At 36.3% G+C, this 14574-nt stretch overlaps 2 protein-coding genes across 6 annotated transcripts in view; one reads left to right on the plus strand and one right to left on the minus strand.

Moving 5' to 3' along the window:
* Positions 1-14574, plus strand: part of NT5DC1 (5'-nucleotidase domain containing 1) — a 118386-nt gene that overhangs the window by 18693 nt on the left and 85119 nt on the right. The window lies entirely within an intron of this gene.
* COL10A1 (collagen type X alpha 1 chain) overlaps positions 1-14574 on the minus strand; it is a 35199-nt gene that overhangs the window by 3608 nt on the left and 17017 nt on the right. Inside the window, exons 1-2 of one of the 3 annotated variants that reach the window (XM_036024600.1) lie at positions 8844-9969; positions 3615-3780 (exon numbers count right to left, since the gene is read on the minus strand). In XM_036024600.1, coding sequence (XP_035880493.1) covers positions 3615-3765 — 151 coding nt within the window. In that variant the 5' untranslated portion in view covers positions 3766-3780; positions 8844-9969. Of the gene's footprint in view, positions 1-3614; positions 3781-4262; positions 4765-8843; positions 9970-14574 lie in introns of those variants that run through there. The other 2 variants (XM_028509594.2, XM_036024599.1) reach the window with 2 other exon arrangements.

Below are 14574 nucleotides of genomic sequence, written 5' to 3' on the forward strand. Positions count from 1 at the left end.
AAACACATATAAGTGAGAAATGCCCTTAATTCTAATTTACATCAGCCATGGCCCTGCCAAACACAGGTCAGATTTAGGTTGTTTTTTTTTTTTTTTAACTGCAGTGCACACTGTGAGCTCTTACATTCTCCATTATTGACTTAAAATTGTAAAAAGAATTAGAGAATTAGTCTTAATGGGAGAGATACATAAAATAGTATTAAAGTGCTTACCTCAAGTTTTCCTTGATAAATGCGAATAAATATTGTTGATTTCATAGAGCTATGGGTTTATGTGAGCTAATTACTTCTACTAATTACTTCTACTAATATAATAAATTTAAACTCAAGAATCACTTATTCATTGCTTGTGACGCAAAAAGTGCTATTTAGCCTCAAGTGGGGGGCAGCACAGGACGCATCCTGCAAGAGTGTCAGTCACAAAGGGAGCAGGACAAGTGTGCCTGCAGTGAGTGCTTCACGAGATGTCCACGGGCTGTCTTAGTCATTCCGAGGTGGGATAAGCACAGCATTGCTGGCATTAGGATGCACCGTTAGGGAAGTATTACCACGTCAAAGAATCTTTAGGCACTAATCATTACAAGCATCTACAGAAACTCTTCTCAGTAATTCTTCAGCAGTTAAGAAAGATGGTAATAAAATCACATATGATTTTAAGTATCTGGTTGCATAATTTATATTATAATAATTTTTCTGTTTAACAAATTTTCAGAAACATAAGTAGAATGCCTCCATATACTGTGTAGATTCTTATACTGTTGGAAAATGGTTCGTTGTAATGGTAGACTTAGTAGATGTCACAATAGCAGAATAGTTTGGTCAAAACCCTGAAAATGACTTACAGCTATGACTTTTGAGCCACATCTTTTTTGTACAAAAATGAATAATAAAACTTTTAACTAAATCTATATTGGCTTTAAAAATCAACATTAATGCTAACTTGTAAATAACTTTAAATGAATTGAAATTATGAATTGAATTAAAAGTTGAAATTATAAATTGCCTTTGAAAACATATTTTTTCTGGGTATAGTTCCCTTTCTTAGTTAATAGTACATTATTATATTTTAAAAATAATTCATACTAATTAACTGGCATGTAAGAAGTAGTCAGCCAACAGTAGTAGTATTCTCTTGGGTAGAGATATTCCTGATATTTGAAACACATTTGGTGACAAATGAAATATAAAATACAGAACAAAATCATGAAAATAGATATGCTGAAATAGGGAAATCACTTTGGACTTGGGTATCTTTATATTTTGTACTAAAGTTACATTTCATTTTGCAAACACTTAAATGTATGGATTTTCAGAAAAGGGTATCAGGAAAAAAAGACTATGAGAAAAATCAATGCGTGGAAAAGATTTCCATAAATTAACACAAATCTGGTGATTGACTTTAGTGTATGTGTGTGATCTATCTATATAAATAGGTGTTGATACATTGCAAATAGAATAGATGAATAAAGGATTTCTTAATGGTTTGGTATAAAATAGAGCACCTTTTAAAATGCAGACTATGTTAGGTTGGGGCTTGCTTCAGAATGTTATTTAGATTATGTCCATAGTAAAAAAAACATCTTACATCTTTTTAGAAGTTGTTTAACTGTTGAAATAGAAAATAGACAAGTTCGATTGAGAATGACTGCATGAGATGTCATTTGAGACCAGAGCTGTAAGGACAGGGTGATCTCTGCCACTGGGAATGTGACAAAATACACATACAGCAAGGACATAAATACAGCCATGTGTCCCATGTGTCCTGCATCTCAGTGCAAGAAGGAAGGTGACTTCTGTTATGTCTTTGGGGGACAGCTCCTCTTTGTATTATAACTTGCCATTTGAACACATCCAAGATTTGGGTGGTACCATCCTCAGTGGAAAACAGTTGCCCAGCAGAGACATATCTTAAATGCCCACACACTGGAAGAGTGGTTGGTTGTGTCAGAATGTGGCCGCTGCACGCCCACCAGCCGTGGAGGCCTCTGCAGCGTAGGTAGTGTGCTGTGGCTTAGCCTGTGTTGAACAGACGTGCGCTCTGCATTTCTGTTATCAACATAATGTCTTCCTTGTGTAAATTGTGGGCTTTTGTCTTTATTCAGCGTATGATGCCTGCCAGTGGATGATGATATTTGAGTTTCTACCTTGTATATCAAGTAGAGATATTTTTACTCTGCAAAAATAGCCAAGATGATGCAGTAAATTAAGGTGGGAAGATGGAAATATTTTTAACCTCCTAAAAGTAGTGCATTTTATTTTGAATTTCGGACTGTTTCTTATGATCTTAGTGAACTATAAAAAGTCTGAACTTGTACCCATAGAGAGTATAACCCAGGGCTGCTTGCTTACCATTTCAAAATGCCATCTGTTGCTCCAAGTAGCAGGCCTCTTTATTTATCTTTTATTCTTTCTTCCCTAACTTACCTCTTTTTCTTATTTTTACTTTGAGACATTCAGCAGTGTCTATTGTGCACCCGTGCCTTTGTTTTTAAACATTAAGCTACCGTTTATGAAATATTTTAAATTTCAACTTGCTTCTTAAAAAGACAACCCTATAATTTGCTCAAAATTGTTGTTTCCAAAAACATAATTTTTAAAGTGAATGGCAAATATCCTTAGCTTTATTTACAGGATAAAATATATAACTGTAATGACAAAATTCTGTGGGAAGAAAATTTGAACCCTACAGTCAGTTCAGATTATTCATTCCGTTTAATTCAGCAGTTGCTTTCCAGGCACTGTGTGTCAGATGTTATTGTAATTAAATGGAATTAGTGAGCATGAACCCTAGTTGTTGCTCTTCTTTAAGGATCTGTTAGCACTTAAATATCTTCTCAGGACTCTTACCAGAGCTGAGAACAGATGAGGAATAGGTTGAAGAAAGTTAAAACAATCTAAGGCTCCACCACCTGTACTGTGACAATGGGAGGGGGAGCAGGAGGGGTAGTAATAGCTAGCACTTAAGCACTTTACAGACATTAACTAATTTACACATCATAACAGCCCTTTGAAATAGCTTCTTCTCCTTTTACAAAAGAGGAAACTAAGGCACAAAGAGGATGAATAACTTACTTGGTCACATGCCACTAAACTATACAAAAATGTATAAAAAATTATGAGACACACTACTTCATTTGTCTATTAAATTTCTGAGGGCAACAGATTTTCTTTGATTATTATGACCACTTTTGTATATATGTTTGAGAGCTGGTAGAATGGGTTTTAAAAGTAAATATGTTTAAGTATTTAGAAATATAAACTTGCTACTTTTTTGTGCTCTTGTCAGCTATTTTAGTTACACCTTTTTCAACTTGATTAATTTTGATTAAATTCATACTCCTAGATTATGAATACTTTATGCAAAAAAAACATTTGAGGGCAAAAATTTCCACACATAAAAAAATTCAGGTATATTTTTCTACTATTCTTATTGTGCAAAGAATATTAATGTTCTTGAATAGACCTACTTTTTCCATAAATCATTTTGAGCTAATTCCAGAGTTTGAAAATAATTTAAAACCAACAGAGTTAATAGCATTTTGTTAAAGAGATCATTAAGATTGTAAAAAGCAACAGGCAACTAGTTAATTGAGCAATATACACTGTTCAGTTTACCTTTACTCTTTATGGCGTAGGGAATGAAGAACTGTGTCTTGGTGTTGGCTAGTGGGCCTTTTACACCTGTAGGTGTTTGGTATCTCTCAGCATAAAAAGCTCCATGAACCAAGTTCAAGGACATTAGCACCAAAAGGGCTATTTCTGGCATGTTTGCAGATGGATTCTGAAAAATAGAAAAGAATAATTTTATTCAACTTTGTTATTGACCTATTTTATCTTTCTAATATTGTGCAAATGAATTCCTTACACACTTAACCTACTTTTTTATTTTATGCTATATATTTTTATACATTTTTTACTTAATGAGTTATTATTTTTAGTTATATGAATATATGCCTTAGGAAACCACATTTAAGTAATCAAGTAAAAATAAAGTTTAAAAAACAGTGACTGAATGTCTCTATTAAATAATCCAGGTTCTTTGACATAGACAGAAACATCCAGTAGTTTCAGAATACACTGAAATTTAGATTAGGGCCTCTTTTTGCAAATCCAGCTTATTACAGCTATTTTTTATAGAGACTGGAACAAATTAAACTGTGCATTTTAGTGGAATCACAAAATCCAAGCAGTTAATTTATGGCAGCTTGTTTCCAAGCAAGCTGACATGGAGGCCCACCTGTGAGCATTGAGTTACAGACTTACCTGAGTGGTAGGACTTCTGGAGATGATTTCCTGGCAGCTTTCTGAGCCCTCCTGTACTCAGGTGAGCAGTGCAGAAGATGCTCCCTCCAGGCTGTCCTGAAGTATTTATACTCTTTTCCTCCTACTACATGAGGTCACCCTGAGCTTCAGCTCCTCCCCCAGAGGTGGAAAGCACTAATTATGGTGGAAAGTTCTATTGGGCAGACATACAAGATCAGGTTGGGCTGTCTTTTTCCTTGTTTTCTTATTGAAAAAGAAACTCTTTGTCTTAAATATATATTAATAGTTTTAACCGTACACCATCTTTTGCTGTGATTTTATTTTAGAAGTTATTACTCAGATGTTTAGGTTTGTTCATGATGGGATGATACTACCCCCTTTATATTTTTGAAAAACACATTCTTGTGTTGTTTGGTTGAAAATATTTGGTAGTATATAAGGTAAGGGATGAAGTCTTTTGGAGGGGAGTGTGAATTTAAACCAGCATCTGAATTCTTCGGTTGTTACATAAAGCCATCAGTGTACCCATTGATGTTCCTGAATTTTTATGAAAATAGCTTACCCCAATTCTTACTTATTTTTAGGCTTGAGAGTAACATAGTGGTGAAAATGTAGGTATGCTGTTTTGTATTTCAGGATTTTAGTGTAAGTCTTCAGAAGTTTTTAAGAGAAATTTTAAATATGATAGCCTGAATAGTTCAAGTTTTACATGTTAAATATTTTAAACTTTTCAGACAGGGGCAAGACATCCAAGAATTTGATAGCAGAATTAACAGTATAATTACCCTGAAGGATTTAGTTTAATCACAGCACTATGTTCAGTAAATGGCTTCAAATTTAATTGCTTAATTTTGGATTTTACTTTAGACTTGCAGTAGAGATTGCAAAAACTCTGAACTTGATAATGTCCTATCATGTCTATTGAAATAAGGTTGCTGTATTCATTTCAGAAGAAAAAAATTGTTTAAACTGTTTTCAGCTTTATAAAAATATCATTGGCTTATGTTTTAATTTCTGTGAGGGATCTTGAATCAGCCCAATTAGAAGGTTTTTTTGTTTTGCTTTGTTTTATTTGTTTATTTTTGTAAATGTGGTAGTCAACATTATCATTGTCATTTTAAATAATTGGTATTCTCTTTAGCAATTAGAGGACTCTTAAAATCAGTTTTAGGGATCCCAAAGAATGTAATGAAGATAGAAAGCTAAAGTTTGTATCTTATTTAATTGCATCCTATTGGAGCTAAATCAGATCAACTGTACAGGTGAAGTAGGTAAGAAGGGGCATTTCATGTGTAGACATAGATACATCTTAAAAAAAAATCTCTGTAGCAGTAAAGTGATAGGGATTCAGGACCGGTCAGCAATGGAAATAATTGAACGTTTGACCAGTGGATATAATAAAGGTTTGTTCTTAGTCTTCCCTTCCATCTCCCCTGCGTACAGTCTTCTGCATGTGTTTTAAACAAAGCCTGGATAGCACCTTGTAGAAGTGTAAATGGTAACTCATCTCACTGCCTCCCTCTCTCCTGTCACTTTTCAACCTTTTATTGGTTACCGTATTAAACACCTACATTATCATATGTCTCTATAATACTTATTGATACACGTGAAATGTGGCTGTATATCAACTCAGATTAAGAGGAGAATTGTAAGGTTGATATTTCAGTCATCTTTCATCATTTGGAAATAATCTGTGGAAGCTTTTGTGAGGATTATATGTGCTCCTCATTGTCTGGAAGAGAGCACAGAAGGTAAGTGAGAGAAAGCACCCACCCTCCATCTGCTTTTGGTTCACTTGGGCAAGATTTTGAAAAAGTCAGTGAGGTAACGTTGTGGATGCTTTTGAATGCTAGGCTGAAGAATTTGTTTTGAAAGGTATAATTGGAAGTACATATTCTAATATTTTTTGCATGTCTATAGGGTTATACTCACACATGTATTTGCTTGATTGAGATGGACACGCTCTAGGTACCATTCATGTGAAAGGTCAGGAGATTCCTTCTCAGCTCTTCGTACCTAGCATTATGCATCTGCATAGACTCCTTGTCCATCTGTGGCTGCTGTAACTATTTTCAGAGCTTTGCACCGTAACCTCTCTAGATGCCTGTGTTTTCATCAACACAGTGAAAGGCTGGACTAGGTTTTTAAGCTCCTCCCAGCTTGAAAGTTTATTCCTGTGCTTGAGGTATTCTGCTCTTCCCTGTGGTCAGACACAGTGGGCCTGGCTCCATTTAGCACTTAGAGACAAAATCCATACCAGGTGGTCATATGCCTTCTTTTGGGGACATGTAAATATATGTGGGTATTTGTCATTCTATATTCCCCTTTAACTTTGGAAAATGTGGTGTCTTTGTTGAATAAGCTTCAGATGTTCAACCCTTTTTGCAAATATTGGACTTATTTCAGCACAGGGAATCTGACTTCTGTTTGCTTTGTTAGTCACATAAGAAGCAATGTCTTGTCCAAAACAGATTGTAGAATCAGAATATTTTTTAGCCACACCCCACCCAATTGTGTATTTAAAACTATTTTTATCCTGGGAGTTTACTTGTAGCTGTTTGAAGTGACTAGGCTGTGGCTTTAAGATAAAAAACCCATTCCACTTAAAAACAGAGAGCCTGCTCTTTAAACTTGGTAACCTAAGTGATTTTTTAATATCAAAGATGAATGATGTTTTTACACACCTAACGTTTAGCTGCTGTTAAGCTTGCCTATTTATTTTCACTTCCCAAGGTCATTCATTAATTCACCAAATATCATTGGAGTAGCACTTACGTGTCAGGCGCGAGATAGAAACTAGATGAAAAATGGATAGCCTTTACAGCGTTTGAACAGTGGTTCTCAACTTCTTTCCCTACACACACAGTCCTGAGGGATATGACAGAATTCCTTCAATCTTTGAGGTTAAGATAGAGCTGCTTCAGAGACTCTATTTTGAAGAAGTTCTTCAGGAGCTCATGATGGATTCCTAAGTTGGAATGTGTGAGTCTGATCTCAGTGTTCTAATGCCAGCGTGTTAATATTAGCTACATAATTTTTGTTGTTTTGTTCATATGGTTTCTGACTCTATTACAGAGAATCTGTGTTACATAGAAGTAGAGAGAATAGTTACAATGCATGCCTGTGAGCCCCCACCAGACCCAGGTTCAAGCAACCAAGGTCAAGACCGCTGGCTCACAAAACACCTGAACATTTCCCAAGGAACAGTACAAGCCAGCTCTGGGGAACATGCAGAGAAGTCTGGCTTCTGTTACTGCCGTATCCACCCTGTATTTTACCTCCTTCTAAAAGTAACATTTTTAAAAACAATTTTTTAGATCTATCCCATTATTTAAAAATAGGTTATATATTTAAATATGTATATTCATTCATATCCCTTTCCAGTTTCTTAGCTAAATGTCATCATAATATATGTACTTTTAGTTCTGCTTCTTTTTATGTAACCGTTGATCTTGGAGATCATTATGTAAGGATGGTCCACATTTCTTTTCTTTTTTTTTTAAGATTTTATTTATTTATTTTTAGACAGAGGAGAAGGGAGGGAGAAAGAAGGAGAGAGAAACATTAATGTGTGGTCTCCTGTTGAGTGCCCCCTAATGGGACCTGGACCGCAACCCAGGCATGTGCCCTGACTGGGAATTGAACCACCGACTCTTTGCTTCACAGTCCATGACTCAGTCCACTGAGCCCCACCTCTTTGCTTCACAGTCCATGACTCAGTCCACTGAGCCCCACCAGCCAGGGCTCCACATTTCTTTATACAGCTACTTAGTACTCCATTGTATCACTGTGCCACGGGTTTTTTTTTTTTTTCAACCTTTTTCTCTGTTGGTGATCATCTGTATTATTTCCTGTCTTTTGCTAATACAAATACTACTACAGTGAATAACTTTGTATATGTATATATTTTTGCCCGAATGTCTTTGAGAGAGATTCTTACAACTTGGAATCCTCAGTTAAAGATAAATGCGTGTGTAACTTTGTTATATGTCATTAAATTCTCCCCCACAGGCGTTGTCTTATTTTGCATTTCTACTAGTATTGCGTGACAGTGTCTGTTCCCTTGCAGTCTCCCCAGTTGGATATGTTGTTAGATTTTTGCCCATTTTTGAGGTAAAAATTGGAATTGTGATCTAGTTATAATTTCATTCTTCTTGCTAAGCATGTGGTAGAGCATCTTCTCATAGAGCTCAGACCATATTTCTAGTCCACTTTTCTTATGCATTCTATATCTTAGGAATATGAACCTCTTTTCTGTGAGAATCTATATATTTTTTCCCAGTTTGTCATTTGTCTTTTTAGTTTGCTTATAAGGTTTTTTTTTTAATGCAACATTCTCCAGTAAGATACATAAATTCTTGGTTCAGAATATTATTGTTCTTTTATAGACTCAGAGCTGTAAGGGACATTAAAGGTCACTTAGATGAATCATTTCATTCTTCAGATGAGGAAACTAGTTTCTCTGTTAGGAATGTCTCATTCCCTAATGTTTAATCAAGTAAAATTTCTCAAGCGAAGAGCTGTTGGTGAGAGAGCTCAGGGAGGGAAAACACGACCACGCCAATGTGTTCATCTCCTTACCCAGGCAGGAAACTGATTTTCCTGCTCTTCTGATCCTTCCGTCTTTTAGCAGTGGAAATGGAAAAAGTGCTCAGTTTAATTAGGGCACTCGGAGACCCACAGCTTCCACCACCTACCTATACCTCATTCCTCTTGAAAAAGTGTTAAAAGAACATTCGTGGGTGCTATTACAGAGCCCAGCAGCTAAAAATGATCTGTTTGTGTAAATAGTCTAATGTGGTTTAGTGGTAAGATACCTGCTGAAGGTTTGAAAGGAGAAATTCATGCACAAAAACAGGTGTCTATGAAAACCCCTGACACTTCAGGCCAGGTCAAGAAAAACTGAGAGTCATTTAAAAATATTGAGCAATGGCTTTGTATTCTGTTTTCTATTCCACATAAACTGCCCCATTACTTAAAGAATTCATAGTTTTGTCCCCCAGGTGCTTAATGGCATCATTGTCTTTCCATAGTAACCTGCCCAGTTAAAAATATAGAGCCTCTTGTCTCCCTGACCTAAAATCTTCAAGGATCTTGGCCACCCAACAGGTTCTCAGCCATTTAAACAAATTCCTACTCTATTTACAATTTCAGCTTTCACGTGCAATCATTCTCTGCTAAGCAGGAAGGAGATGTTACATACAGTTAAAGTGTTGATTGGGGATGTCACCGGAGTGGCACTTTTTGTTTCACTCTCTAAGCATGATAGTTTACTTCAGAACAATTCCATGATTGCCACCTACCTATGAGGTATGAAGTCCTAGAGGGTACAAAGCACAGTTCTTGCAGGTGGCAACACAGATCACCAAGAAACTCACCCTCGAGAATGATGCTCATGCAGCTGTTAACTTACTCACATTAACGATTAAAATATACCCCAGAGTTTTCAACTTACATAATGCTGGGTCTTACTACTTAATATTTGATCCCCTAAATTGGGAAACATTAATGTATGATCCTTAACTTCAGAGAGTTTGATGGTTCTTAAAAAAAGATAGCAAGCTTTTATGAATGATTTATAATTTCATTTCTCTTTTAATATATCCTAGGTAACCTTTGACCTACTTCCAGCGATAATATTTCTTTAGATTTAATATGTTAAAAATAAGTCAACTTTGAGGACTTCTGGTCAAGATGGAGGCATAAATAGTCACACTTCACCTCCTCACACAAGCCTAGAGAGAATTACAACCAGATCTCAAAACAAGTGACACCCAGAACCGTCAGAAAATTGAGCTGTATGGAAGTCCAACAACCAAGGACTTAAAGAAGCCACATTCATCCACATGGGTAGGAGGGGCAGACTTGGAGATGAGCAGAGAGGCACAGAGATGAGATGTGGCACAGAGAGGCAGCAGTGATGGTGGGAGAATGGGCAGTCCCATGTTCATGTATGGTGGATAAAAATCAGGAGGGATACCTTGGGAGTGAGCAGTCTCAGCCCCAGGCCAGACCACACAGCCCAGGGTTCCAGTGCCAGGAAGATAAACCCTCATAACTGTAAAAACCAGTGGAGGTTGGCTGTAAAAATCAGTGGAAGTTGGGGCAGTAGAAGAAACTCCCAGATTTTCAGGAGACCGTTTCAGGAAACACAAAGCTACCCACTCTGGGATTCACCACCTGGGCAATAGCAGAAAGGGTGCCAGTCACATACAGGAAGCGGGTGAAGTGACTGGAAATGGGGCATGTAATGGGCAAACCTTCAGAAGCCAGGCAGTGGCATTGTCACCTCTCTGAGCCCTCCCCCACACAGAGCCAGGAAACAGTGAAGTAGGTTGCTCCACACTGTCAATTACCTAAGGCTCTGCCCCACACAATTTACAAGTGCTTTTTCTACAATAGGCCATACTACTAAGACCCCCATTAGTAGCAGAGTCAAAGCAGCTCTACCTAATATACAGAAACAAACACAGGGAGGCTGCCAAATTGAGGAGACAAAGAAATATGACCCAAATGAAAGAACAGAACAAAATCCCAGAAAAAGAACTAAGTGAAACAGAGATAACCAACCTATCACATTCAGAGTTCAAAACACTGGTGATCAGGATGCCCAAAGAACTCATTGAGTACAGCAGCAACATAAAGGAAAACATGAAGGTTACACTAAGTGACATAAAGAAAAATCTGCGAGGAACCAACAGTGAAGGGGAGGAAGCTAGGATTCAAATCAACAATTTGGAACATAAGGAAGAAATAAGTATTCAACCAGAACAGCAAGAAGAAAACAATTAAAAAAAAGAGGATAGTATAAGGAACCTCTGGGATATCTCCAAACGTACCACTATCCAAGTGCCAGAAGAAGAAGAGGAAGAGCAAGAAATTGAAAATTTATTTGAAAAAATAATGAAAGAAAATTTCCCTAATTTGGCAAAGGAAATAGACATACAAGCGCAGGAAGCACAGAGAGTCTCAAACAAGATGTATATGAAGAGGCCCACTCCAAGACACTTCATAATTAAAATGTCAAAAATTAAAGATAAAGAGAGAATCTTAAAAGCAGCAAGAAAAAAAGTAGAGCATTACCTATAAAGGAGTTCCCATAAGAATATCCTCTGATTTCTCAAAAGAAACTTTGCAGGCAAGAAGGGACTGGCAAGAAATATTCAAGGGACCTACAACCTAGACTACTATATCTAGCAAAGCTATCATTCAGAATTGAAGGGCAGATAAAGTGCTTCCCAAACATGGTAAAGCTAAAGGAGTTCATCATCAAGCCCTAATTATATGAAATGTTAAAGGGACTTACCTAAGAAAAAGAAGATAATCAAAACTATGAACAGTAAAATGATAACAAATTCACAACTATCAACAACTGAATCTAAAAATACAAACTAAGCAAACGACTGTAACAGGACAGAATCATACATACAGAGATCATTTGGAGGGTTGTCGGCTGGAAGAAGGAAGTGGGAGAGTCGGGGGAAAGGTTCAGGGATTAAGGATCATAAATGGTAGGTACAAAATAGAGGGGTATGAAGAATCGTATAGGAAATGGAGAAACCAAAGAACTTATGTCCAGGACCCATGGACATGACCTAAGGGGGTTGACTGCTGGAAGGAAAGGGGGTACTTGGGCTACATCCATATCTTGGCAACTGTAACTAGTGCTGCAATGAACATAAAGGTGCTTATGTTCTTTCGAATTAGTGTTCTGGGTTCCTTTGGATATATTCCCAGAAGGGGGATTGCTGGTTCAAAATGCAGATCCATTTTTAATTTTTTGAGGTAACTCAATATTGATTTCCACAGTTACTGTACCAATCTTCACTCCCACCAACAGTGCAAAAGGGTTCATTCTCCTTTCTCCATCCTTGCCCCCACTTGTTTGTTGATTTATTGATGACAGCCATTCTGACAGGTGTGAGACGGTATCTCATTGTAGTTTTAATTTGCATTTCTCTGATGACTGGTGATGTTGAGCATCTTTTCATATGTCTGTTGACCATCTGTATGTCCTCTTTGGCAAGTGTCTATTCAGTCCTTTGCCCATTTTTCAGTTGGATTGTTTGTTTCACTTTTATAATCAGTTAATATTCAACAGAGGAAGCAAGCACAGATAGTTTATTCAGTAAGTGGTGTTGGGAAAATTGGACAGATATGTGCAGAAAAATGAAACTAGTCCACCTTCTTACATCACACACAATAATAAATTAAAAATGGATTAAAGACTTAAATGTTAGACCCAAAACCATAAAAAATTGTAGAAAAAAAAAAACATAGGCAGCCAAATCTGAAACATTGCTTGTAGCAATATTTTATCAGATATATCTCCCCAGGCAAGGGAAACAAAAGAAAAAATAAGCATATAGGACTACATCAAACTAAAAAGCTTTTGCACAGTAAAGAATAACATAAAGAGACAACCCACACAATGGGAGAACATATTCACCAATACATCTGATAAAGGGTTAATATCCAAAATTTATAAAGAACTTTTAAAAGCTACCAGGTATTTTTAAATACTCTTTTGTTCAATTTACCCTAATTGTTATGTAAATTAATCAACTAATGTTCCATCCCTCATCAGCTGTGGCTGAAATGTTAATAAACTTTCTCAGTAGGAGCACCTCCTGTACTCTTCTGACCACCTCACGCCCGGCTCTGTTTCTGCCTTACATCATGGCTTTCTGCAATTTCCAACAACTAGGGTCCCTTTTTTCAGCAATTAAAATTAGAAATACTTTGATACATATATAGCATATATAATTATTTTCTATGGAAAGCAAAGAATATTAATACAAGGAACATATATGTATCTGCTACTCAGGTTAAGAAACCTACATTATGCCTACTTTCTGAAGCTCCTTCTCTGTGTCCCTACTTAGAGAACTTGGACGAATTTAGCCTCTGTTCCCTCTGTCATACACCCTTCCACATCTCATTCCCCCCCAACACACACACACGTGTGTGTATCCCATAATGACTTCTTATTACATGTTCCTCAATTTTATTTAAAAGAATTATATTGTGTGTGTTTTCACAGCTTGCTGCAACATTATGTTTTTGAGATTCACCCATATTGATTTCTGTGGCTATTGTTTATTCATTTTTTTGCTGCTATGTAGTTTTCCATGATATGAGTATATCAGAATTTGTTTATCTGCTGATGGATATTTAGCTTAGTTTTATTTAATTCTTTATCGGAGTTTCCAACAGGAGACTCCATTTGAGGATTATGATCAGCATTTAATCACTGAAAAACCTTGTACAGAGTCTTGATTGTTTCAGTAAGTGATTTTCTGAGAAAAATACTGTAAATGAGAGATGCTTCTACTCTAGAAAATATATAGAAATTTACCTTTTCAAGAAAATTTTGAAGTTATTTGGATGAAATCCCTCCAAAAGATTCGTTACCTCTTATTTTAGTTCATAGCTTATTTGCAGTGCATGATATAAATGTAATTGATGCCAGATATTTTATTCTTACTCCTTTTATATACAGAAAACTTTTGTGGGGGCTACATGGATACCCTTTCTAAAATATGAAACTAATATTAGTATAGTTCATAGGTGTTCCATTTTATTTTTCAGAATTTGTGGGACCAATATTAGTAATTTAATTTTTAAAGTCCAGAATATCACAAACTCTGTTTTATTAGACAACAGTTTTTCTCTTCTTTTATAAAAGCTTTAAAAACCCCACAACTTGTTACCTGAACATATTCTTTAAAAAAAAAAGTAGTAGAGGTTGCATTGAATCAAAAATACTTATTTTTAGTCACATGAAAACCAAAACCACGTACAACCCAATTTGGCTTCTAAAATCATATTCTGTTTAGTCTCAGATTACATAATATTTTATATGTCATCAATGCTCCATCCACTCTTAAAACATATTAAATGAGCTTGTAACACACTTCTGCTATTTTGTTAAAATTGGTTGGAATCTGAAAGTAAACACGAACGGGAAAATGAGATCCTTTATTTATAGTATGTGATGGACTCCTGAGTTTCGTGCTCAGAGTAAGAAAAGTCTTCACAGACCTGGACATTTTGGTAGAAGGATAACTCGAGAGGGTTGTGGCAGTGGCTCGTAGGTAAGCAGGAGTGAATCAGTGAAGTAAATTTATAGTGTTCTTCCCATGTCAAAGAATAGAAGTCGGCACTGCTTTCCTTGTTTCTTTCCATTACTTGTTAACTGTCTTCTTCAGACTGAAGATGCAAGCTGCTGTTCCCAGCTCTGAGAGACATTTTCCTGTTCTAAAGGCCTTTGTTCTCCATGCTTGTTTGTTCACCAGTGTCACTGTGAGTC

This window comes from Phyllostomus discolor, chromosome 4, assembly GCF_004126475.2.
Source record: "Phyllostomus discolor isolate MPI-MPIP mPhyDis1 chromosome 4, mPhyDis1.pri.v3, whole genome shotgun sequence".
NCBI classification, from domain to species: domain Eukaryota; kingdom Metazoa; phylum Chordata; class Mammalia; order Chiroptera; family Phyllostomidae; genus Phyllostomus; species Phyllostomus discolor.